Source organism: Haplochromis burtoni, unplaced genomic scaffold, assembly GCF_018398535.1.
Source record: "Haplochromis burtoni strain Fernald_Lab_line unplaced genomic scaffold, NCSU_Asbu1 Contig_158, whole genome shotgun sequence".
In the NCBI taxonomy this organism is placed as follows: Eukaryota; Metazoa; Chordata; class Actinopteri; order Cichliformes; family Cichlidae; genus Haplochromis; species Haplochromis burtoni.
Window position 1 is genome coordinate 1,045,867 of NW_024582519.1, and position 27,126 is coordinate 1,072,992.

The 27,126-nt window shown below is 42.0% G+C and overlaps 1 protein-coding gene across 3 annotated transcripts in view; it reads right to left on the minus strand.

Annotated features, from left to right (window-relative positions):
• The window catches only part of inpp4b (inositol polyphosphate-4-phosphatase type II B), a 182,288-nt gene extending 157,976 nt beyond the window's left edge, over positions 1-24,312 (minus strand). The window contains exons 1-2 of one of the 3 annotated variants that reach the window (XM_005932329.3): positions 23,756-24,312; positions 17,122-17,166 (exon numbers count right to left, since the gene is read on the minus strand). In XM_005932329.3, the coding sequence (XP_005932391.1) occupies positions 17,122-17,166; positions 23,756-23,840 (130 nt within the window). In that variant the 5' untranslated portion in view covers positions 23,841-24,312. Of the gene's footprint in view, positions 1-7,167; positions 7,185-17,121; positions 17,167-23,755 lie in introns of those variants that run through there. The other 2 variants (XM_005932330.3, XM_005932328.3) reach the window with 2 other exon arrangements.
• Positions 24,313-27,126: the final 2,814 nt, after the last annotated feature.

Sequence of the window (27,126 nt, forward strand, 5' to 3'; positions counted from 1 at the left end):
GTACATGTTGGTGTGTTCGCCGTAGATTTCTCTGTTTAAACTATGACACCTCTGACAGGCCTTATCACTGCCTGCTAAAAAGCTAAACTGTCATAGTTTAAATGATCAGAAATAAAAGTCATGTTGTTTGGACTTCCATAACACTGGCAACCCCTGGCCTTTAAAGATGGAGACTCCCCAATGTAAAGAACCTGGGAATGATCTTTGAAGGTACTTTAATCTTTATAAACAAGTAAAACTAACTTTTTTTGAGTTTTGGATACTTGTGAAGGTCAAGCTGTTTCTTTCCTAGAAGATTGTGAAAAGCTTATTCATGCCGTCATGTCGCTTCATTGAGCCAGTTTTAACAGTCTTTATTTAGATGGCAGGCTGTTGTTGCTTGGTTGACTGCAGTTGGTCCAAAAATGCAGTTACCCAACTTATCTGGCATATGCAAGCAGGCCTACGTATCGCCTATATTGACTTCCTTACACTGAATTCCAGTCAGGCTTAAGATTGATATTAAGATTTTATTGCATGGGCTTGTACTTCCTTACCTCTCTGATGTTTTAAGTTTCCACATTCCCACTTCATCCTAGTTGTCCCGAGGTCCAGATTAAAACAAAGAGGATTTAAGAACTTAACAGTACTGTTATTAAATTATACCACCTGTCCTTCCATTTTTAATTCACTGGCCTTTACTTTGGACCAGCTGCAATCTATAATCAATCTGTTTTAAAGTAACGCATTACTGTAATCACATTACATTTTTTAGCAATGCAGTAATATAACAAAAAATACTAAATTCTACAATTAAACTGCAGTTACAATTATGTACTTCTGTTACAAAGGTTCTTCAGTTGTCTGCCTGCACACCGGGGGGGGGGGGCGGGGGGGGAAGGAATTAAATAAACATGCTTTTTTCTTCCCTCATAACACAATCAGCTAATTTCAGTTTGTGGGTGGGTGGGTGGGAGGCAAAATGGTGAAGCGGTCTACGGTGAAGATATAAACATTACTTTTATTTTTATTTTCAAAAAGGATGAGAGCATGATAGTAAAGTGCAGAGATCCACGAGTGGTTAAATCAAAGAAATGGATGTACACCGGAATCTCACACAGCCACAGAAAGAAGGAACAGACACAGGAATATTTGAGGAAATCCTTTGCTTTAGCTCTTGATAACAACAAAAAAAAAATTACAATAGGTTAAGTAAAACATATTTTGACCCGAATAAACATTCAGAAAAACAACATCAAGACACCAAAAGTTTTTTAAATGTAAATGAGTGCTTTTCAAAAGAGTCAAATGTGCTGCATTGTACATTGCTCTGGATCCAGAGTCTGAAGAGCCTGTGTCAGAGGTACTGATAAAAATAGCCCATCTATTACATCCAAACCCTGTGACATCAATTCTGAAATTGACTTTTGATTCCATTAGACTAAATCAAATTTACTAATTCCTCCACTTCTCCAGGGTATGTCTCATCACGAGACTCACTTAAGAGTATTCAAAATACAGCATTTCATTCTGTGATATTACAGTTAAAAGTTTTTTGCTGAAACCATAAACAACCCTGTCTCCTTTTTCTTTAGATGAATCACTCTGTCTGTATTTACTATAGACGCTCTGAAATTAGTCTGTGAGTCTGCTGCTGCCACAGGCAGGGGGACCATTTAGAGGGCAATCTCGTCTCTTTTTTGATGAGAGGCCAGAAATCACACAACAGTTAGATTTATGAAGAAAACTTGCCTCTTATTTGAAATGAAGTATGTGTAGCAAACAATAAACATTAAAAAATTACAATAGGTTAAGTAAAACATATTTTGACCCGAATAAACATTCAGAAAAACAACATCAAGACACCAAAAGTTTTTTAAATGTAAATGAGTGCTTTTCAAAAGAGTCAAATGTGCTGCATTGTACATTGCTCTGGATCCAGAGTCTGAAGAGCCTGTGTCAGAGGTACTGATAAAAATAGCCCATCTATTACATCCAAACCCTGTGACATCAATTCTGAAATTGACTTTTGATTCCATTAGACTAAATCAAATTTACTAATTCCTCCACTTCTCCAGGGTATGTCTCATCACGAGACTCACTTAAGAGTATTCAAAATACAGCATTTCATTCTGTGATATTACAGTTAAAAGTTTTTTGCTGAAACCATAAACAACCCTGTCTCCTTTTTCTTTAGATGAATCACTCTGTCTGTATTTACTATAGAGCTGCTAAATTAGTCTGTGAGTGCTGTGCCACAGCAGGGGACCATAGAGGGAATTATGAAAGGAAATAACTCAGTTTACAGTAAATGGACAACATGCAGCCATTACAAGGCTACAGATATAAAAGCAGCAGAAACAAGAAACCTCTTTGTTTACCAGACTTCAGTTAGAGCTTTGCATGTTCATGGATTTTTGGATGTACTTTATTCCGTGTTAGTACTGTTTTAAAATTATGTCTAATAATTGAAAAATAATATCATAAACTAAATAGACTGGTGCCTTTAAAATGTTTTTCTACTCTACCTGAGCACTCAAAACACTTTATGCCTCATGCAACCATTCGTACCTTTTCCTCAAGTAAATGTGGTATTAGTATACCAAATATGGTAGTAGATGACCTTATCTACATCCTGCCCATAGAGATAAACTAGTAAGAATATTAGAGATGTAACCATGTCAGTGAAGAAGATTAAAAAAAGTTCTAGTTAAAAAAAAAAGAAAGATTTAAAAAAAAAAAAGCCCGTGCACACAGGTTTTGTGGTCGAGAGGGAGATAACTTAGATGGGGGAAGATAAAAAACTCTCTAAGGCTGCACAGCAACTAAAGACGTAAGTGTGCATGCTTCTTTGTTAGTGGGTTAGAAGACTGCTTCATGACCAGAGCCTCTGAAGATTCACTGCAAGATAGAAATCCCAGAAAGTTGGCTTTCAAAAATATACTCAAAAGAGAGCCCACCGAACGAAAAGTTCTACAGACTGATTAAAGAAAAATAAAACTTCAAAATGATGGAAAGAAGAAAGTGTGGAGAAAGAAGAAAAGCTCATGATATTTCACAACTCAGGGATAATTATCCAAGAGAAACAGCTAAAGCAACCAAGGGTCTAGAGGTGAGAAGTTCTCCACTGGTCAAATTAAGCACTTGAACTCAGTTCAGCTGAGCAGCTAAACTAAAAGGCAAGCAAGACTCCAAAGTAAGAGATGACTGTTATGTGGTAACAGTGAAAGCCTGGTAAAGGGCATGTGTTATTAACTGTGTTTTGTCTGTTTTCTTTTCCACAAAATATTAAGATGACAGCTTAGTTTGAGTAACCTGTTGAATTTGACAGCTAAAGTTTCGTCACTATGTGTTAAAAGAGTGTATTAAACGATTCAATCAAAGCTGGTTAGGTTTTTTGTAGTAATCACTGTTTTTTTTGCATTCGTACCAAAATACAGATCATTAAATATAAAGATGTGTAATTACCCAAACATGTGTGGTCTGGACTGCAGTTATAGCAGCAGTTTGACAACTGAGGAATTTTATTATGCTTTTATGTTTAATATTCAGTTGTCTATTATTTTAAAATGTCTTACTATGGCTTTATGGATACTTAAGTAAGCAGCTGGGTCTAATATCCTAGCTCATAATCATCTATTGAAGAGCCTAAATCCTAATGCATACTGTAATAGTATGCACTTTGCACACTCTTGGGTTCCTACCAAGATTTCCAACATCTCTCATATTGTTATAGCCTACTAAGGGATTTCAGATGCAGCCTTGGTTAGCAACCATCATTGTACTCTACTGTAATTTAAGACACATAAACTATACTGATATTTGACTTGTGGAATTTAGAAAAGAAAGAATAGCACTTTTAATCCTCTTCAATTGTCTCTGAACCAGTTGATTAATAGTGGCTTTCCAAACCCAGAGCAACACCACTAGACTGAGGTTTAACTGAACTCACTGTCACTACAGACGAGTTATTCAGCTGTTTGGAATACTTGGATAAAAGCTGAGTAAGATGTGATGGTGCACTTGCACTGCCAGCTGGGCTGAAGCAGCCCTTTCATCGCAATCTACCTTTCTGCATTTCGTTTGATAGCTTAAGACAAAATTATAGATAAAGCTTTTTGAACAAAATTACAAGACATAATCTGACTTTTGCTGTCAAATTTTGCCTTAAAAAGTCACCGATTCAACATATTTTTCCAGGTATATTAGAACTTGTTTCCGTTTTATGGTGCTATGTATGTATGTAGAAATGTTCTCTGGAATAAAGGGCAGAATAGCTGCTTGTCCCAGCCACAAAAACCAACAACAGCGATAAAAAAGACCAGCACAGAGTAAAACAAGCAACTAATTAACGCATTAGATAATAACAGAACAGGGGCCATACTTAAGATGGAAGACGGTATACTTTGTCATGCTGACAGCTAAGCAAAACCACACAGCAACAGAAGGCTAAACTACACTAACTGGCCACTAAAAGAAGTGGTATATAGTATATGTTCAACTGCTCATTAAACACATGTACAGTTAACCAATAACATGGCAGCACAATCATTTGTTTAGACATACAGATGGCCTGCTGAAGTTCAAACTGAGCAACAAAATAAGGAAGAAAGTACATTTCAGTGATTTTGAATCTGGCATGGTTGTTGGTGTCTAGTCTGACTATTTCAGAAACTGTGGATCTACTGGCATTTTCCCCACAAATCCATCTTTAGAGTTTACACTGAGAAAAAAAGAAGAAAATATTGCAGTTCTCTGAGGAAAATGCCTTGTTGATACCAGAGGTGAAAGGAAAAATGGCCAGAATATACAGGAAGCAGTAGCTCTGATAACCAAATGATATGACCAAAGGTGGCAGAAGAGCGTCTCTGAATGCACAACATAGATAGATAAAAATAGATAAGCTACAGCAGCTAAATCATCACAATGGAGCTCGGTGCTAGATTTCATGAGTTTTTGAGTTTTCCAAGTCCCTCAAAATTACTTCCTGTTTCATGGTGAATCGCCATACCACCAGAGTGTGCCGTTCAATATAAACTCACAATTTTCACACTGAAGCATCATAATGTCCTGATATTCTCACCACTTTTGAGGTGGATGTGCTCAACCTGTGAAGAGCAGCACATGCAAGTATAAGACATGACATTTCGTGTTGACTCTAGGTAGCGCTTTAACTAATACTGACAATGGGCATATCAGTGTGTTCAGGGTGGGACTCGTATCATGTCTGCGAAGTTTGGCAGCGGTTGGACAGGATTTCTTTGAGTTACAGCAGTTTTGTTCTTCATGGTGGAACATTGAAATTCATCGTCCTGCCAGCAACAGACAGTTTTGTGTTACAGTTTTCAATGTAACACAAGACCAACTCCTTCAGGCTTTCCTGGACAAATTTGAGGTTGCTGGGGTCATCCACCTCTACGCTGTATCCCAAAGTGTAAAACATGACATTTCCTGTTCCCACTAGGTGGCGCTGTCACCAGTGTCAAATATGGCAGTTAAAATGTGTTTGGGGCGGAGAAGTTTGGTCCAGATTGAACCAAACATATGTGGGAATGAGAGCAAATGTAAATGATCAAAATTCGCTGTGGCGTCACGGCCACGCCCTCTCATGAAAACTCAAAAGCTGCACAATTTAATATGGCTCACGACTTCATTTAACAACTCATAGGTGGCGCTCCAGAGCCATTTTGCCCCACACGTGTGACACAATTAAAATATGTAATTTTTCATCAGACCTGACGAATGTAAATAATTTTATGAATTTTTGAGCTTGTCTAGGCTAAAAAAAACCAACAGCTAATAAATAGAGCAATTCCAGTAGGGCTTCTTTAAATGCTGATGTGAAATTATTCTTCTTTTGTTAATTGAAGGACACAACAGAATAGAAAGTCTAAGAGTGACACTTCAAGGGTATTGTGGTAACAACCAAAAACCATGGGGTTTATTCAAGCAGCTGACTGTGGATCTAAAAAAAGAAATAAAACTAATTGGCAGCTACAAAACAAGAGAAGGTTAGATCAAAGTGCGTCCAGTGAGAAGTTTCCATTGTCTGAAATGTCATTAAGAAATGGCAGTTAAATTAAACTGTAAAACTCAAGATAAACCAAACAAGAAAAAGACAACTTTCTGTTACAATTGCATATCTGTTTGGTAGGCAGGCAGAGAGAAAGCACCACATGAATGCAGAGAACCTGCAGGAAGGTTTAGCTGACAGAGGTGCCGGTGCACCGTTCCTCTGTGCTTATATCAATCAATCAACTTGTCATGATGTGGGCGCTCACACTGAATATAGAACCTTGGATTAATGTTAACTATTTGCCATTGCAACCTGGTTTCCAAAAAGGCAAAGAAGCTGTGGATGCTGCAGAATGTAAACATAGTAGAAGACAAAACATCAAATATTCAAACTGAGAAACAAACATACTCTCGTTTTAAGTTTTAAGCCAAGAAGAAATTAGATTTAATGTGTTAAGGTTCAATGCAGGGGACTCAAACGCGGGAGTCCTGAATCAGCTGAACACAAGGATTTATTTACAGAGTTCACCGGGTGTATATACAGAGAGTGCTGGGCAGTGCTATACACAACAATGTGAGGGACGGGGCTCCAGGGAAATCCAAGGGGGGAATCACTCGCTCTCCAACTCTCCACATACACGACTGCAGTTCCTTTCTTCACACTTGACACACAGATTCACACGGGAAAGGTTATCCAGGGGGTCTGTAGATGAGGAAACAGGAATGAGTGCGATATTCACAAAAGACACTTGACTTATCTTGAGCTGTAGCTTGACTCTCACTGACGCGTGGTAGACAACGATCCAGCGAAGACCAGCAGTCACCTCCTGGCTTAAATGCCGTTCACCTTGATGGGCATCAGGTGTGTTCTTTTCCGTGGGTGTGGGCCGAGGGCGTGAACCCACAATGAGTTCCGCCCCGGCGACAGAGAGGAGGAGAGAGAGAGCGCGAGAGAGAGAAAAGAAAGAAAAAGGCCGATCAGCGTCTCGCCGATCCCCCAGGCCGTGACATAAAGTTACTACTACTTCTACTATTAATAATAAAAGTAGAGCATATTTATCCCACATTGGCTTCTCTTCATCGGCACCCTGTTAAATTCGAAGTTGAATTCATGCTGCCATAGGCCTAGGCTGCTGGGGGCTTCCCATGATGCACTGCTTCCCCTTCACTCACCTCTTTTCCAGCAGGGCAGCCTGCGGGATCCAGGACCGCTCCTCCATCCCGTAGCCCTCCCAGTCCACCAAATACTGCAGGCTACGCCCCCGGCACTTGACGTCCATGATCCGAGAGACAGTGAAAGCCGGGTGGCCATCGATGACCCGGGCGGGTTGCGGGGGCCTGGAAGGAGGGCACAAAGGACTGGACAGGCAGGGTTTCACTTGAGACACATGAAACACGCTATGGATCCGCATATTTCGGGGCAATCTGAGACTGACAGAAACCGGGTTAACCAGAGAGTCTATAACAAACGGACCAATGAAGGTGGGAGACAGTTTCTTTGACTAAGCCCGGAGCGGAACAAATCTGGTAGATAGCCAAACCTTTTGTCCTGGGGTGTAGGCAGGTGCGGGGGTCCGGTGACGGTCCGCCAGGCGCTTATTGCAATCAGCTGTGCAAAGAAGGGTGGCCCGGTGGCTGAGGAGGTAAGACTGTTGTGGGCATACTTAACCCACGGGAGTTGCTCACTCCAAGTTGTCTGATTGGTGGATGCCAAGCACCGGAGGGCCGCCTCGAGTTCCTGATTGGCCTGTTCTGTCTGGCCGTTAGTCCGAGGGTGGAAACCAGAGGAGAGACTGACCTGCGCTCCGAGGGCGTTGCAGAATTCTTTCCAGACCCGTGAAGTGAACTGTGGCCCCCTGTCAGAGACAATGTCCGTGGGGATCCCATGAAGGCGAAACACATGGTTAGTCAGGAGTCGAGCTGTCTCTAAAGCAGTGGGGAACTTGGGAAGGGCGACAAAGTGAGCAGCTTTCGAAAAACGATCAATGATAGTAAGGAGGGGAGGCCTGTGATGAAGTCCATTGCAATGTGTGACCATGGGCAGCCAGGGGTTGGTAGAGGTTGGAGTAGGCCGGAGGATGGCTGACTGACGTGGTTCTTAGCTAAAGACGGCCACTAGGCAAACCGTTGTAGGAAGGCAATGGTGCAGTGGACCCCAGGGTGGCAGGTGAACTTGGCCGTGTGAGTCCAAAGCAAAACTCGTGATCTGACAGTAGAGGGAACAAAGAGTAGGCCCGGGGGACCTGTACCAGGGTCCAGTTCCATTTGTTGGGCCTCTCGAATAGCTGACACAATCTCCCAGGCTAGGGCCCCGGCAACACATGTGGAAGGAAGAATGGGGGCGTCCTGGGCAGCGTCTTCAGAGGCGGCGAATTCACGTGAGAGGGCATCGGGTTTGACATTACGAGAGCCGGGTCTGTAGGTGATTGTGAATTGGAATCTGGTGAGAAACAGAGCCCACCTGGCTTGCCTGGCGTTGAGTCGTTTCGCGGACCGGATGTATTCCAAGTTTTTGTGTTTCGTCCAAACCACGAACGGTTGGGCAGTTCCCTCCAACCAGTGACGCCACTCCTCTAGGGCCAGCTTGATGGCCAATCGCTCTTGGTTCCCCACATCATAATTTTTCTCTGCAGGAGAGAGACGATGAGAGAATTAAGCACAAGGATAAAGCTTACCGCCTTGTCGTTGGGAGAACACCGCCCCCACTCCTGCGTCCGAGGCGTCCACCTCTACGACGAAGGGTTGACTGAGATCGGGTTGGATGAGGATGGGTGCAGAGGCAAAGCGCTCCTTCAGGCAAGAGAAAGCTTGGTGAGCCGGTTCATCCCAGCGGAAGGGAACCTTGGGTGAGGTGAGATGAGACAGGGGTAGAGCGAGCTGGCTATAGTTGCGGATGAAACGGCGATAAAAATTAGATAAACGAAGACGAAGTGGTTAATGAAGTCCCGGAGTACGTCGTTTACCAGGGCCTGAAAAATAGCTGGGGCATTGCTGAGACCAAACAGCATGACCAAATATTCAAAATGACCAAGGTGAGTGTTAAAGGCTGTTTTCCATTCATCCCCCTCCCTTATTCTTACCAGATGGTAGGCGTTGCGCAGGTCCAGCTTAGTGAAGATGGTGGCCCCCTGAAGGAGCTCGAAGGCAGAATTTAACAGAGGGAGTGGATATTTATTCTTCACTGTGATGTTGTTAAGGCCCCGATAATCAATACAAGGTCGTAAGCTCGTCTTTCTTGGCAACGAAGAAGAAGCCAGCGGCCACAGGAGATGACGAGGGGCGAATGAGACCTGCGGTGGGTGATTCGTTGATGTATTTTTCCATACTTTCACGTTCGGGCTGAGACAGACTGTATAGGCGGCTGGTAGGGAGAGGTGCGCCTGAAAGAAGATCAATGCCGCAGTCATACGGCCGATGCGGAGGAAGCGAGCGTGCTCTATCCTTGCAAAACACTTGTTTGAGATCATGGTAAACGGGTGGCACGGAGGAGAGGTCTGGCGGCTCGGAGAGAGAAGAATAGGTTAGCGGTTCAGAAGAGGGGGTGGCAGCCTTAAGACAGGACATGTGACAATCTTCCCCCCACCCCACAATGCTCTTCTTTTTCCAATCGATAACAGGGTTATGTTGATGCAACCAAGGGTAACCCAGAACTAGCAGCGTGAGAGGAGCTTGAAACACATACAGCTGTATAGTCTCGGAATGATTGTCAGAGAGAGCCAGTAAAACGGGCTCAGTGATATGAGTGATGTTAGGAAGCCGCTGGCCACTGAGGGCGGTGACTTGGAGAGACTGTGGCAGAGGCTCAGAGTTCAGATTTAATCATCGGGCCAGCGAAGCGTCAATAAAGTTTTGTTCCGCCCCTGAATCGATTAGAGCCTTAAGAGGGTGGACCTGAAGCTGCACCGTTAATTTAGCTGCTAGCATGAGCCGTGGAGGAGACTGTGAACTAGAGATCTCGCCCACCCGTATTCTCCTCTCTACTGGTGGGCACGGAATTTTGGCAGAGACGGGCAAGCATTGGCAACAATAAAAACACTCACAGGCCCTCCACCGATGGTGCCGTTCCTCGGGTGAAAGGCGAGAACGGCCCAGCTGCATAGGTTGCTCACTCTCTGTGTTGTGCGACTCCGAATCTCTTTTGCCACTCGTGGCGTTTCCGCCTGATGATGCTTCGCCGCGCCTAGTGCGCCCGTTAACTCATCACACACGTTCAACAAAGTACTTATCAATGCTGGCTGCCCCCACCCGGTCTCTTCGGCCAACGTCCAGAACTCAATGGAGTATTCCGCCATACTTCGTCTTCCCTGCTTAAGATTTAGTAAACAGTGAGCAGCTGCATCGGCGCCAGTACCTCTCTCAAACACCTGGTATGAGATGCTGGCGTCAGTTCTCAAAACAGCTTGAGCCCAGTTTAAAGCTGGTCCGCGTAAGAACTGGACAAAAAAGGCAATCTTAGCCTCGTCAGTTTCATATGTCCTCCGCAACTGTCTAAACTAAATTGTTATTTGGGTCAGTGTTCCAAAACCTCCTCGGCCGTGAGGACGCGCTGCTGGGCGGCAGAGTCCGCTGAGTCCATATTCTGGCTGGATCGTTATGTTAAGGTTCAATACAGGGGCCTCAAACACGGGAGTCCTGAATCTGCTGAACACAAGGATTTATTTACAGAGTTCACCAGGTGTATATACAGAGAGTGCTGGGCAGTGCTATATACAACAATGTGAGGGACGGGGCTCCAGGGAAATCCAAGGGGGGAATCACTCGCTCTCCAACTCTCCACATACACGACTGCAGTTCCTTTCTTCACACTTGACACACAGATTCACACGGGAAAGGTTATCCAGGGGGTCTGTAGATGAGGAAACAGGAATGAGTACGATATTCACAAAAGACACTTGACTTATCTTGAGCTGTAGCTTGACTCTCACTGACGCGTGGTAGACAACGATCCAGCGAAGACCAGCAGTCACCTCCTGGCTTAAATGCCGTTCACCTTGATGGGCATCAGGTGTGTTCTTTTCCGTGGGCGTGGGCCGAGGGCGTGAACCCACAATGAGTTCCGCCCCGGCGACAGAGAGGAGGAGAGAGAGAGCGCGAGAGAGAGAAAAGAAAGAAAAAGGCCGATCAGCGTCTCGCCGATCCCCCAGGCCGTGACATAAAGTTACTACTACTTCTACTATTAATAATAAAAGTAGAGCATATTTATCCCACATTGGCTTCTCTTCATCGGCACCCTGTTAAATTCGAAGTTGAATTCATGCTGCCATAGGCCTAGGCTGCTGGGGGCTTCCCATGATGCACTGCTTCCCCTTCACTCACCTCTTTTCAATCACTATTTGTTTATACAGCACTCTTGCATTCAATCATTAGTTATTATTAATCTCTGGCTCTCCTTCACAGTGTATCTTTTGTCCTATCTTCCTCACCTCCAGGTTTCTTCCTGTTAAAAGGGAGTTTTTACTTCCCACTGTTGTCAAGTGGTTGCTTATAGGGGTGATTTGTTGCTATATAAAAAAAACTGAATTGAAACTGAATTGAAAATTGACAGAGATAAACTAGCATTCAAAGATAAAACCATAAAAAAGCATTTGTGATGTTTTGACAAATAAATATCAGATTGAAGAAAAAATGTAAAATTTGAAACATGCCAGACATTGATCGTATAAAGAGTGTCATGTTGAGCAGATAATGAAGGAGTTGTGACTCCAAAGAGTACTTTAGATAATAACATTCAGCAACATTTATACCCTCTGATTTCTTTAGTGGTAGTATTTCAGAAAGGGCGGCGAGAAGGTGGTAGGATATCTTTTAGCAGCAGAGCATGTGTATGCGTTATCTCCTAGGGGTTATTTTAATTTCACATTTCCCTTTACTCTTCGAGATTTCGGTGCCAGGGCTTTTGGACTCACATTAAAGAGGGTCTTGCATCTGCTTTAGCAGGAAGAAAGCTCAAGCTGAGGAGTTTGTGTGCCATGTAGGAAATTAGTTTATATATACATATACATGGGTACTCATGCAAAGTGGCTTCTGTGTTCCTTGATTTGGGCTCTGTTGTGTCTAAAGAGATGTTTGGGGTTTTTTTTACTTTGAAACACGATAAAAGAAGGAAAGTTCCCTTCTAAAGCGATTGTACGCACGAGCCCTGTGAAGGGACACTGCAGATAAGTTGCTGACTGTCCCTATCAGTCATCTCAGGAGACATATATTTGACTGGCCAGACATATCTTCCCTACCCCGCCGCACAGTTAACCCCAGCCAGTTTGGTGATTGAAATGGGAATAGGTGCCCAACCATGCATCACCAGGCTGGCTCTCTTACAGGGATATGACACTTCAAGTGACCCTCTAAGGTCAGCGCCATTATGATGCTGGGCGGGGGCAGGAAAGGGAAATAGAGCGAATGGCAGAGGGAAAGGACAAGAGATTCCCTCAGAGACACATTTAGAGTTTGAGGAAGGAAGCCTGAGTGAGAGGGGAGATAATGAAGGACATGGATGGAGGAAAGAGGAGTATGGTCTATTAAAGTGGTTCAAATAATGAATTGCAAAGCAGAGGGGGGAAAAAGAGTGAGTGCTTTCCAGCACATCACATTCAAAGACTTTTTTTTTGTGGTCATTTATTAGTGAATTGCCTGCCTTAGCTTAGGTGAAAATTAATTCAACAATTTTAGTCAAGCAACTCAACTGCCAAAGTATACTGGGACTGATTCTTAAATCACCATAACAATTGAGCAATTGGAGTAATAATGTTTGCCCATCCTCGGAGGCTTCAATTACTATGCTGTATTTATTTTGTGTGATTGGAATATGCTGAGCTCTTTCAAGATGAATTTGCTGGAAATGAGTTTTAATGCAGCAAGCCTCTGTGACCCCACAACGAATCTAAATTCCATTTAATCGAGAGGGGAGCCCTGGGAGTTGCCGCATGAGACAAATATATGCTCATCTTCAGAAGACTGTTACTCATCGTGATAATTATTTCAACGCTTCAATTAATTTGACAACGTTATTTGCACGTGCCACGGCTTCGCACACCTGTTTGCGACTCGATCTAGGAGAAATGAAGGGAAGATAAAGGCCGTCGAGTTGTGATAAAAGTCCTTAACCTGCTGCGTAGGGATGCTTATCGCTCGTGTGAATCTATAGAACAGCGATAAGCACACGATATTAAATCAGACTTGAGTATTATGCCTCTAATTTGAAATTTGAAATGGGAATAAACCCTTCAGTTTTAATTCAATTATGTATAATTCAAAGTGCATTTGTCAAGGTGCCATTCACAAGAAATAGGTACCTGCTGCTTGTGGATATTTATGTAAAATGCTATTTGCATGCAAAACGTCTAGTTCGAATAATGATGCAGATGTATTTTAGGCACTCTGTCTGGTTATTGTTTCAGATCAAACACTGTTAAGAGGATCACAAATTCAATTTAAGAAAAAAAATTGCATTACTTGCAAAATAAGAGAAGAATTCACATGAATCTTAGGGGCAACAAACTGCCTACTTGGACACAGAGCAGACAGCATGTTTGAAATCATAACACAGCGATCTCTCATGTAGAGAGTATCAAAGAGCTGCTGCCTCTAATTTAAAATGTAAGTGCAGTCAGTGTACAAATGAGGGACTAACGTTCCTAAAAAGAGACCTCTGTTCCCCTGCTAGCAATCTAGGTTTCTGAGGTGGAGCGGAGGTTCTGGCTTCACAACAAGCTAAATAATTAACCATTCATAAAACAGAAATAAATGGAATAAAAATGTGGTTCACTCTCTTTGTACTAAACCACAGAAGTCAGAGTTTTAAATTTGCTTGCACTTCTAGAGACAGAAATAGGCACACCTTACAATTTTTTCTGCGAGCTTGTTTGTTTACAGTAGAAAAGATTCTTCACGCTGGATGTTACGGCATGATGTCAAAACCAAGGCAAACACCAATGAATGTCCTTCCTATATTAGGTTGGAAAAATCTGCTCAAAGCTGAGATGGTAAAATCTTGACATACACCACTGTGGAAAAGTACGTTGCTTTTTCCCACAAGGAGCAAGACTTTACTGTCATTTTTGAAGTGTTTATGAGTAATTGTTCCCAGGCTTTCTGAAAGTCAAAGGTTTTCTTCCGACACTGGCTGCTTCTTCAACCTTTGTTCGTGTGCCTGACCATTTTTATAAGAATGCTTTTTTATGGATTCATTAAGCCACTTAACCCTGACCTATGAATCACTCAAGCATAAAAAGGCTCCTAACTCAAGGTATGAATCAGTGTGGTTGGCCACACATAAGGACAGTTTAACAAAGAACCAATTTTGTATCGTTACATTCTTTGTTATTGTCACAAAAGCGCATATTTTTTTTCCTGTTCTTAAGAAAGAGGACAAAGCAAAGGCTCCACAGAAGAGCTGAGAGATGCATCTGGCCTGTCAGCCCATCCATCCACTCACCAGAAATGAGCTCAGGTGAAGGGTACCAACTGAAGCCATTCTTAAGGAAGGAAAACTGGGAGAAAAATGTGTTTTAGTGTTGTACTTTTAACAGGGACTAACAAAACAGAGATACTTAGGTCTTCACTCAAGTCCCAAGCCCAAGTAGGTAAAATATCACAAATATAAATATTTATTTACGCAGTTTTTAAACCGGAAATGACCATTTAATCATTACTATGACCTTATTCATATTAACACCACAGTAAGTAACTGGGACAATTTAGTGCTGCTCACAGATCCATTTATAAATTATTCTACTAAATATATGGTTCATTTACAGAATTTAGTCCCAGTTTAAAAGGGATGATCCACTCTCATATCACTGCATTGAAGTTTTCTTGCTTCACAAAGTGTTCCCAACAAGCCTGAAAGCTATGATCAATCAAAACACTTGAGTGATCAAGTGTTGGTCTGCACTGATCATTTAAAATCTGAAGAATTTACCTTTTATTTTGTACTCGTGGTTACAGAAACAGCCTTCCCTGGAACTCGAGATGTGCTCTGTCTTCCTTTGATGTGTTTTCATTTACCTTTCATTTCTTTTGCTTTTCGGTAAATATTTTAGGATCTTAGCCGTTGATTAGTTCACTGTCAGATTCTGAGTCCTTGTCAGCTGTTTTGATGAAGCTGTTTTTGAATACTTCTTTGTTTCTGTGTCATAAATATTTTGCACAACCAGGTCCGCTGTATTTAAAATATGCTGCACGGTTAGCTAGGGCCCACATTCCCTTTCTGGCGTGTTAGATGTACTGTTCGAATGTGCAAAGCCTCTGGGGGTAAAAACAGAAACAAATGGTATTTTTACAAACACACTGCAGCCCTGAGCTTTTTTTTTTTTTTTTTACATTGCCAGAAAGAGCAGTATGTGAGAACACAAATGTCTAAATCATTTAGATCAGACATAAAACTCTCTTTTTACCCTGCTTTAGGTCTTGAAGCCCATGAGTGAATAGCACAGAGAATTTACAGTAAGCTTGTGTGTGCCATGAGTCCTGCCTCCTACATCTAAACCTAAAACTAACTGATTCAGGAATAAGAAGACATCTGTCCCAGACCATCAACTGCTCTGTGCATTGTTCAACACTCAGGGCACAGAACTGGCAACCTGGTAGGTTTTAGCAACGTAACTACATGGTGTGTCCATGTCTCCCTATGCTCCTTTTTCTCTTCAGTTCTTCCTTCCCACTCTCACCAAGTGCTTCCTCATAGGACATTGCCAGATTGTTCTGGATTCTCTTCTTGTGTCTTGAGATGACTCCTCTTGTGTATTAGTGCTATTTCTTGAGTTGAGCCTATCAAACCTGAAGGTTGTTATTGTGATGTCATCATGTTGCCTGACAAAAACCTACCAAATGGCTAAATAGATCTGGTTGTAGCCTTTATGCCCTTACAATAGCTTTCAATTTCACAGCAATGAGTTCAACACAAAACTGTTATTATGCATGTTATATTATTACATCATCACTATGCCTAGTAACTGCATAACAACAGACTAAAATCACAGACCAAGCAATACTGAAGCGCTGGAATTTACTAGGAACTGAATGTCGTAGACCGTGAAGCTGTGATTAGGGTTACAAAAAAACCCCAAACTTTTGTTTTCACAATGTTAGCGAAATATTTCAAAAGAAATTTCTCGCACAACAGACACTTTACTAGTAGAGCAGACTGAGAGACTAATATCTTGTACTATCCTGCACAAGTTGTGACATCAACGGGTCCTCATCAAACAACTTAAAGGCCGGACGACTGCTTGTTTACTATCCTCAGTGTGGTTAAAAAGGCCCCAACATAATGTTCGAGTATCAAATGGACATTTAGACATCAAAGCAAGCAGTACAAATGTTTTGTTTGACTTTGTTTGCTTTATGTGGTTTGAATTGTATGTGCGCCCAGTTTTGTGTCTCTACATCTTTACATATTTTTACACATTACCTGATGACAATCGGACTGCCAGCAACAAAAAAATTATGATGCATCAATGTGTATTTGCTGTTAAAACACAGTAGAAGGTATCAAGTAACACTTGAGAGTGTATGTGTGTTAAAATGTTAATTTTTACTATTGTGACCCCTGTAACGGAAACTTCACATCCCTGGATCATATATATCATCCATCATCTCATCTGTAGCGTGGCTTTGATCAAAGGATAGAAACAACAAAGTCAAGATGCTTGTCAGATATAATCAATCCTGAATGTCAAAAAATGTTATTACCAGTTTAGGAAACATGATTTGAGCCACAATGAATTATCTGTGGCTCAGATAATTCTGAGCCACAGAAGCCACCATTTCCCCAGATTGAATGGTGAAAGTTCACCATTCAATGCTTTCTCTCTGCTGTGCTTCTGTTGTCCTTTCTATCCTTACTTGTGTGTCAGAATTTATTGCAGATATGCCACTGATCCTCACTGACATCTGCATTAATGGAAATGTCAGCATGTGTGTGTTTAACAAGAGTTACTGTAAGTTTGGATGTATGTTAGCAAAAAGGGATGATTGCCATTGACTTTTATTGCGTTTCCATGGCGGGAAAGAGGCAACAAACGTCATCTAATATGTGTGCGAACGAGCCACAACAGTGGTATGTCTCCATTTTCATTGCTTCCCCTTGAAATAAAATGACCCTTGAATTACGGCGTTAACAGGACTTACCGAGGCTGAACTCCACCTGAGGCAGCTTGGGTGTTAGAATAACACCTGCAAGACAGAGACAGCAAAAAGACAGAGTGGAGTTGAGATAAAAACAGAGCGAGAGGGAGATAAAGATAAGGAAGAGGGGAACATTAGAACAATGAAAAAGGAGGAAACAGACGTAAAACATTAACGGCTGCAGGTTAATTTTGTGGAAGTTTAAAAGGTGTAGAGCTCCAACCATTGTTTTTCAATGACTTTTCATGAATTTCAGTCTTTGATTTGCCATCTTATTAAATTAATCATATCAATGTTAGATAATAGGGAAATATGCTCATTACAATTTCAAAGAGCATAAGTGCAAAACAAGCCGACTACTTTTAATCTAAAATAATCTGAATCAAAAACCTGCGAACCCTCACATATTTACTAAAAGCAAGGCATAAATATTTAGCTTAGTTTCCTGGTTATTTATCAAGTTTGTTGAGTCAGTTGTAGTCACTTTGCACAGATGCAATATAATTACGCTAAGGGGGTTGAACTCCTGGCAACAAACTATTTTAATCAGAAATAAAAGGCTTTATAGAGAGTTTGAACATGGTAGGAGCACAACAGGCTCCCCAAATGCCACACTGATTAATGTAACTGTTCATCTAGATTATGCAAACAACTCAGCGATCGTTGAGAACGTCAGAACTAGAGTTTCTGGGTATCCATTGTCCTTGAGGCTTTACGCCAATAACGATGACTGACTGCTTCAGTCATCTGTCACTAAAGCTTTCTCTCATTCATCAGTTTCCCAGTTTGACATGACCATTCAAAAACCAAACCGATGAAACGCCTGTAAGATGGTGCAACAAGTCTAGAGGGGGACTAAACTGCTAAATTCCTCCTCTTGGGGTGCTTGGACACAATTGGCCTCTCTAAGGCTCATCAACTCCACTAATGGGCCGTGGATACTCGATGTTCACTGATGTATGGGAGCCATGCGACTTAGGTAATCTTATGTAATGAGGATTCTTTGCAAAGAAAAAACGATTTACTTAATAAGGCAGAATGCCTTATTGACAATTTTGAATGCATAGATAATGCTGTCCAAAAGTCTCAGACCAACTCTCATTTCTACATATTTTGCTTGGGAAATTGGAATTAGGCGCAGCAGTATTGAAATGTGCAAACACGCATTAAAAGTCTATACAGTGTATATAAGCCAAAAACACAGGTGGTGCAATTCTTGGTTAAAAGCTTGAAAGTCAGTATTCAGCATGATCGCCTCTGTTCTTTAATACAGCCTGAACTCTCTTAAGCAGCTTTATTGTAATCTCTATAAGTACAGTAGTCTTCACGAATCGTTCTCCAGGCTTCTTGAAGGACATTCAGAACTCTTCTTTGGATGTTGGCTGCCTTTTGTTCTGTTCTCTGTCAAGATGATCCCACATTGTTAGGATCCAGGCTCTGATCCGTGAATGATCATGTTCCCTCGTGTGTTTTTATATCCAGATATCCCTTTTTAAGGGGTTTGTAGTGTGTTTGGGATCATTGCCGTGCTGAAAAATGAAGCCATTGCCAGCCAGCCCCTTTCTTGATAGTATTTCTTAATGGATCAAAATCTGATCAAGATAAAAGTCTTTTCTGTGTACGTATACTTCCATCAACCTTGACAAGATCTCCAAGACCACTAGGTGAAATGCAGGGCCAAACCATGTGAGCCTCCACCATGTTTTGCTCACTGTTTTACCTCTCTCTGATCTCCATCAAAAATACTGCCAGTACTTTGAACCAAAGTCGGATCCATCCATCTCTCCGTGCAAGACCTGTTGCCACTGATTTTCAGTCCAATTCTCGTGTAATTTGGCAAACCTCAGCCTTTTCTCCCTGTTTTCCTTCCTTAAGAATTGCTTCTTGGCAGCCACCCTTCATCAGAAATGACCCTTCAGCGAACAGCAGATGGACCAGCATCTCTCAGTCAAGTCTTTGCTATTTCTTAAGCATGTGACCTTTAGATTCAAACAAACAAGCCAAAAAGAAAGAAAAAACAAACATTGCTCGAAACTGGTTTCTTGAAAGCAAATTATAAAGAAACAAGTTCTGGCGCAAGACTATTGCATCGTACTGTATGTATGGTTGTTTGTTGGGACTGTTGATTAAAAAGCATGTCCAATAAAGGTTCAAATATTCTCTTAGTAACAGTGCAGGTTTACTGTAATATTTCTTCTTGCGTTTGTTTCTGGAGATAAATCTAAAAAATGCCCCAGCTCACAGAGATGCAGTGAATTATGTCAAATGTTGATGAATCGTTTAAATGCTGTTTTTTAATCTTTGAACCATATTCTTTGAAATGAATGAGTCCAAAGATTGAAAATTATGGAAATCATAAGCATTATCTGGCACCGTGTTGAGAGTCATTTGCCTACTGAGGCCAAGACAGCTTCAAGCACAGTAACTTGATAAAAAAAAAAAAAAGATTACCAGCAATTTGAAGTGCATTTCTAAATTCAATAAATATGCTAACAAACTTGTAAATAAACCTTCAGTTTGCTAGCATTTATGCTCAGTGAAATAAACTGAGCTCTGTCAGATGTAATACATGTCAGAAAAGGCTGTAGAAGCTTACGCAAACCCGGTCCAATATCTGTTACAACTGCAGTAAATATCTAATTAATCAAGTGGACAAGTATTTGTAGCACACGGGGCAAGGAAACACACACCACCAACACAGGTCAATTATGCTTGTAAATAAACTTTCATCATCTGGTTCTCACATTACTTTCTCATCTTCATCATCCCATTCCTCAGGGGTCATGTCTCCTCATGTTGTCACCATTAAGACTTCCTTATGAGTGCTGATGGAACTTTAATAAGCCAGGATGACATGCTGCGTAGCTGAAATAGAAAGCCCTTTAGCTAGGTAGGCTGACACTGTGCCAGCTGTTGGGTCCAGTCTCCGGTGTAGCATTATCATAAGGGACTGACACATGGACAGCCCGGCTACTTTGTAGGACTTATCTTGAGTGGTAAGAAGCAGTGGAAAATGCTTGTCGTTGCAGAAATAATTAAAGATAAGGAGCAAAGCTGAGTCTAGGTCTGATAGAGGTTCAGGATACAGATCATGAGACACATGTGGCAAAGCAAGTCAAAGTGTTTGATAATGAAGCAGGAGGAAGACTGGAATTCAGAGCTGTCAGAATTTTAAAGCATGGCTTATAGGCAGAGTGTCGAGTATTTTTAGAAGGATCATGCCAGATGCTTTGATTTTATGACAGGCAACACATGTTAAGTTGCATTTGCCTTTTTTTGTTTTTTCAGTATAAAGTCTGAATAAATAACGTGTAAAACTATGTTTTAGTGCAGCTCTGAAAGCTTTCACATGGTCACATCACCCCAATATCCACATGATCTAAAATATAACGGACAAATTATGCAACCTGAGGACACAACTCCTGTTATGTACACGGTGACCTCATTCTCGTCCCGCAGCACTAAACATGCCGCATGTCATTACCCTCTGGGGGAGAATCAGCCTGACCAAAACAAATACACAAACAAGGTCTAATCGCAATAATTAGCCATTACATGGAGAGAGATAAGCCACCTGCACTGCCCATATCTATTGTAACTCCTGCAGCATACATGGCTCACGACTCTAAGTTGCAGATACATACGTGGGGGAAAGTGGCACAGGTGTGGTATTTATAATCGATATCCGCTGGCATTATGAATATGGTAATAAGCTCAGCAAGGCAGCAGGCAGGCAGCACATGCAGATGTAACTCCCAGAGGGGCCCAAAGCAAATGAGGTGTGCCCGCCCGCTATACTGCAGTTTCATCTGGCTCTAGAAATAACAGCACAGCCCCACTGTACCTCCAATCTATCAGCCCCCCTGTCTGTGGAAGGTATCAGTAGGGAAAAAGGCACGCTGAAGGCAGAGGAGAGGGTAATTTATAAGGATGTGAGCAGACTAGGTGAATCCTCTGGAATGACAAAGTTAATTAATGTTCAGGGACTTAAATGGTCTGTCTTACAGATGATCATTTAACTCGCTTCCCTTCTCATTGCCCTGCTTTCTCGAATGCTGCATTGTATGATAACCGCTAACACGCAAGGGGGACAAGGGTGAATGTGGGAAATAGTTGGTGGTTTTGGTGGGTGGGGGTGGGGGATTCAGATGATTCTGCTGTTTATTTCTAAGTCTGCAAAAGATGGAAGTAGAAAATATCACCAGACACCGCTCCAATTCCCAAGTATGGTTTCAACGAAGAAAATCAAACAATTTTTCCGAAGAGAGTTTTGATAAACTGCCCTGCAGAGGCTATAGTACACATTCACAGTCACTTCTGCTTATCCTCTTCATGAATAGATATTACATATAAAAGCCCACGCCTATGAATAAATCCTGTTCATATTTTTGAATATTATCTTCTTTTGAATTTTGAGGTTAGATTAATAATTCACTTATGTGGCTGGCTCAGCATGGGCTTTGATATTTCAGGGATATAACTCTCTCAACAAATGATTCCAACCCAACAAGCAGCTCTGCTCACCCTTCCTACACGTTCACCCACACTAATTGCAATGTTTCCTTCTCCTAACTCCTTTTTGTCCGACCTCGCGTTTCTCTGTCCTGTAGTTTAAATTGCCTAAACAGAACCTGCACATCCACTGCGATGATTCAGTCACCAGCCAGGCTTACATACCTGTAACTCAATTGATGTTTGCACAGACAGGCATCCCATTAGGACAAGTGGTGCTGAATGGGAGAGTGAGTTATCGTCACATTACTGCTTTGGGAGATTGAGGAGGGGGGGGACAGATGGTTTTGTTGCCAGCGTTTAATGAAGTGTTGTGAATCAGTTGGATGCGCTGAGGAGGTCTTGACTGTCAAGCTGATAAGAGACGTAGTCTGGGGGGGTTAACAAGAGTGGGACCTTTCGCTCCGCGACAGCTTGGTCACGGCACGCGTCTCGCAAAGACAGTTCAATCAATTAAATGTTGCGGCTTTCATTGCCGATACTGTTTCCTGTATGCAAATTCTGTTATGAATAGTTAATAGCTAAAATAACATAATTTCACCCTTTGTGATTGGGAGTTTGTAAAACGCCAATTCAGCCCCACCTTAATTAGCACCGAGCAGCACCCAGTTTGGTTTCGCTTTTATCTGCTGTCAAGAAAGAGGAGATAAACTGTGTCACCTTGCGACTGATAATGCACGGTTGTCAACCTGCTGTTCGGCCCAAACACTGTAATTATGTGCTTCGCTCTTGTCTTCCAGGATGCCCAGGGGAAACAAAGCAAAGGTAGAGTGAGGCGTTACACTCCTGCATCTGTCAGATGCCATCTATAAAATTGTGCAGAGGATTTTATGGTAGGTGCCTATCTTGGGTTTGCCATCAGGTCATAGCTATTGAGAGTGTGGCCTTGTGTGTGTCTCTGCATAACTGTGCAACGTCAGAGCATGCCTGCATATGTCCGTGTGAATGGGCAATCGGACACATAAGATGCTTCACCAGTGTGTCAGTGTAGGTTTAAAGCAAAGAAGGCAAGGCGTCGTGAACTGCGCTTTCATCCTTCTTTGTACAGTTCCATCTGCTTATTCCCATTGGGACGATGATGGTTCTTAGCTTGCATGCCAATGCAAATGCTTAGCAGCAACCGCATGCAGTGTCTGTCCTTTTAGTAAGCAAAGGTATTAAATGTGGAGAGGAGGCTTTGTGGCATCACTGATATGGATAATCTCTTCAGCATTCTCCTGTAGTGATGGGCACTAAGACATCTAGTTTGCCTCTGCCAGTGCATATTAGTGACAGCACATTCAGCCTACATGGAATATGACTGCAGTAAAAATGCAAATTCACAGAGACAGAGACACGACACGCAAGCAAACATGTGACGTTTTACCCCCCGACTCCCACCAAGAAAACATGTGAACAAACAGCTTTTCAAACTTTCTCTCTGCAGAGTCACTCAATCAAAATTCCATTTTGCTCAAAACTAGATAAGGCAGACTTTTGTATTATTTACTACACGCATGCATTCTGAAGCTCAAAAGAACTCAGAAACATTTTTGAGATTTCAATTCAACCACACAACAAGAATACTTAATTGGAAACCTGCAGCAAGGTAGGCAGTTTTTAAAAAGTCTACAGTTTTAAATTGTGGAGACACGACTGACAGGCCCGAAGATCAATCGTGGCTTAACAACATCTTAAATATCTGACAACAAAAGACATCACTTGATAGCACTTAGTGTCATTTCTATCTACCAATAATGATCTTTCATAACAAGTGCATCTATATATCATCAGGTATTGAGTTGTAATTATTCTGCATAGGAGTCAGTTACTTGGCTACTGAAGACTGGGGTTTTAAAAATCTCTCACACTTTTGCTGGTACCTCCACCCTAGCTCTCTCCCTGAAACACACACACACACACACACACACTTTCATTCTGTGTGTGTGCAGCACGAGAACAAACACTTGCACAGGGAAAATACTCAAAAGCAAGACATCATCTGGAGAAGCATTTGCAGTAACAGTACAGAAAACCAATGCTTAGAACTGACGAGCAGTTATGGAGTTAGACTGTAGAACAAGAAAGGACAGAGGAAAGAGGAGACAGATTCAAACAGTCACAAAACACAGTGGAGTCAGCTCACCAGCAGCGCTCAGTCCTTCAGGACTCGCACTCAGCTCCTTCATGTCAACCATGCAGTGTCCCAGGTGCTGCGTGCCGTCCTCCATCTGTCCAGCTTGCCCCACAGTTCTCCCTCGTGCTCCTCCACCTCTTCTCCCACCTCCTCCACGAAACACCACAGTCCAGTCCAGTTCCCCGGCTCACACGCAGCCTTCCAAGCAGAGAAGCTGTCACAAAGATAGCAATCCTCTCACCCCGCTTTCTTGCTGCCTCACGGTGCGCTCTCTGTCAGCATTAAGGATGCCTCATGGAAACTAATACGGAAGAGAGGGACCGGCGACGGACCTGGAGCAGCAGCGGGAGGGAGGAGGAGAGGGAGGGGGAAGAGAGGGGAGCAGGAGAGAAAAAGACAGGGGAAGGGAGGAGTGATGAGGGAGTGAGATTCCAAATGAAAGAGAAAGCAGGACAGAATTGATGTTATGTGCAATACAAAGCTCTATCCATCAATCTTGGGCTGTCAGTCGGGGACCTAGACCCGACTGCACAGAGCACCGCAGCCAGAAAGACACGGCTCTGTCCTCCCCCTCTCTCTCTCCCTCCCTCCTTTTCTCTTCTCACTGCGCAGCCACTGCTGCAACCAGACATGGCAGCAGGGTCCCTTTGATTTCTGACGTCCGTCTCACTCCCCTTCTCCAACCTGCCCTCACCTCTACATCACTCTTTTCCTTTTCTCAGCAGTGTAACAATTACCAAACTCCCAAGCGTGATATGTTGAAGCCAGAATCATGCAGCATGATTTGGGGACTTATACAGCTGAGGGATTTGCAGAGTATAAGGACAGTTTTTATTGCATAAAGAGCTGAGTATAACCCAACATGGCAACTTCACCACAATTTCAAATCAACAGGTTAAACACAGAATGTGATACAGATAGTAGTTGTTTCTGGGTTTTAGAGGTTTGTGGGGGTTTTTTTATGTTTCGCAGCGTAGATCTAGACTGGACATTTTGAAAAAGGAATTAGGATGAGGAGTTATATATAAAGATTTTCAAGGTAAAATAATGACTGCCTCCTCTTACGCTCCTAAGGGAAGCATTATTGTTCTTTGGTCACCAAGGTCATGATGCTACAGTAAGCGTATATCTACAATGTAGTTAATTAAAATCCAGCTGAATGGAGGAGGAGCTGTGTTGTCTGTTAAACTCATTCAACCTAAGTGAAGGCTACTGTGAAGGTGCTTGATTTTATACACCTGTGGCTATGGAAGTGATTTTAAGTGAAGTTTCACCTACGACTAGCTGGAGATACAGCTTCTCTCACCAGTGATGATCCTTGATACGCAAAGTTGGGTTCAGTTTGGCATGAAACCAGATGATGTTTGCCCTCGACATAACTTTGAGGACTGTGAACTCAAACATAAGCTCCTGCAAGTGGTCAGAACCAGGTTTCCAGAGCGCAATCTAAAAATATACTGCGCAAAAGGCAAGAGCCACTCTTAATTTTTCTTTTTCTTTTGCTTCCCAGGAGCCAGTCATTTCTTGTAATTTTTTTAAGTGGTCTTAAGCAATAGTTCTCCAGGCTTTCTGAAAGCATTTCAAGGTTTTTCTTTGGACATTGGCTGCTTTTTCACTCATTTTCAGTCCAGTCCTTGTACCTGGCCATTTATCAAAAGAAAGGTTTTCTTCTGAGAACATGAATCATTGAAGCATAAAAAAGGCATCTAACTTAACGCATCTCTTGGCATGGTGTGCAGTGTGTCCTCAAATAATTAATGAAACTGGACAAGTGGAGGTCAAAAGAAGATTTGGCAGGTCTAAAAAGACACTATGTACAGCAGATGAACAGTACTTGAAAGTCATGTCCTTAAGAAGTAGAAAATAAATCCAACAAAGACCTGACAGAGAACCCAAGAGATGCATCTGTTTGCTGAAGCCTCATCAAACAGTGTCAATGGAAGCGTGACTGTCAAACAACCATTTTAAAGAAAATGAAACAGGGAGAAAATGTTGAGGTATGGCTAATTAAAAATCAGACTATGTGGAGTGAGGAGGTGGGCCCAAGTGCAGACAATGCCGTTTAGTGGAGGATGATAAAAACGTTTCAAAAACAAAGGCAAAGCAACACTAAAAAATAACCTAAACTGGGAGAACTAAGTCTAAGCATAAAAAAAACCCTGGAACATGAAAAGGAGCATGAACATGGAAACCTGACATGAGAAACCTAAAACATGAAGACTTGCTGTGAATTCATAAACCTGGAAACATGGCATGACATAGTAGACAAGCAGGCAAAACAGATGAACGGACAAGGAATGAGAGGAACTCTGAGATTAAATACACACAGGAGGTGATCAGGGGAAGTGGAAACACATGGAGAAACAGCTGATTCGAATGAACATAATGACGCCACGGGGGAAGTGAAACTAAACATACTGAACATGGGACAACCAGACCTCTTCAAAATAAAACAGGAAACATAACAGAATGCAAACATGACAACACGAGCCTGAAAACATAGAACACGCAGACATTAAACACGTGTCAGACTAAGACAGCGGTCCCCAACCTTTTTTGTGCCGTGGACCGGTTTAATGTCAGACAATATTTTCACGCTCTAGTAACAGATAAATATTTCTTTCAAAATAAGACACAACTACAACACAGGAAAAGACCCAGGAAAACGAGTTAACGATAAAAACCCTGAAAACTATGTATTTCCAACACATTCTCAATTCCAGAGTGTAATATTTTAGGAAATTTCACACCAGAGCCAAAACTCTCGCAGCCTGGTACCAAAGGACTCATGGACCGGTACCGGTCCTTGGCCCAGGGGTTGGACTAAGACACACAGACTTACCACGACAAACCGATGAGGAACAAGCACACTATAGATACACACAGAACCCAATGACAAATGAAACGGATCACAAGGGGAAAACATGTAAACAAGAGAAGGAGGCGGGAGACAAAGACATCACAGAAACACATGAAGGGCGAGGAAGACTTAAACATAAGGGGTGATGACACAAAGGAGATCTAAAAAACACTGAACTTACACAGCAGCCTAGGCAAAATAGAATGAGCTGAACTTAAACATAAACCATCAAAATATAAGACAAGTCAAAACGCTGGGTCACATGACCCAGGGTCATGACAAGGGCTGCCAGTTTAAATCAGGTATAGTTTTTTTTTTATGAAGTATTGAAACATTTTCATTGAAACTTGTTAAAAGGAAAAAGTATAAAGGTTCACCATCCTATCACTCAAATGTTGTTTTATAACATCAACAGCAGAAGAAATGTTTTTAAACCCTTGACTGTAATCATAAAAAAACAGGACAGGTCAGATAATGTGGGCTGTAAGAAGATTATTCCTTTGTATACAGTTCTGAGAAG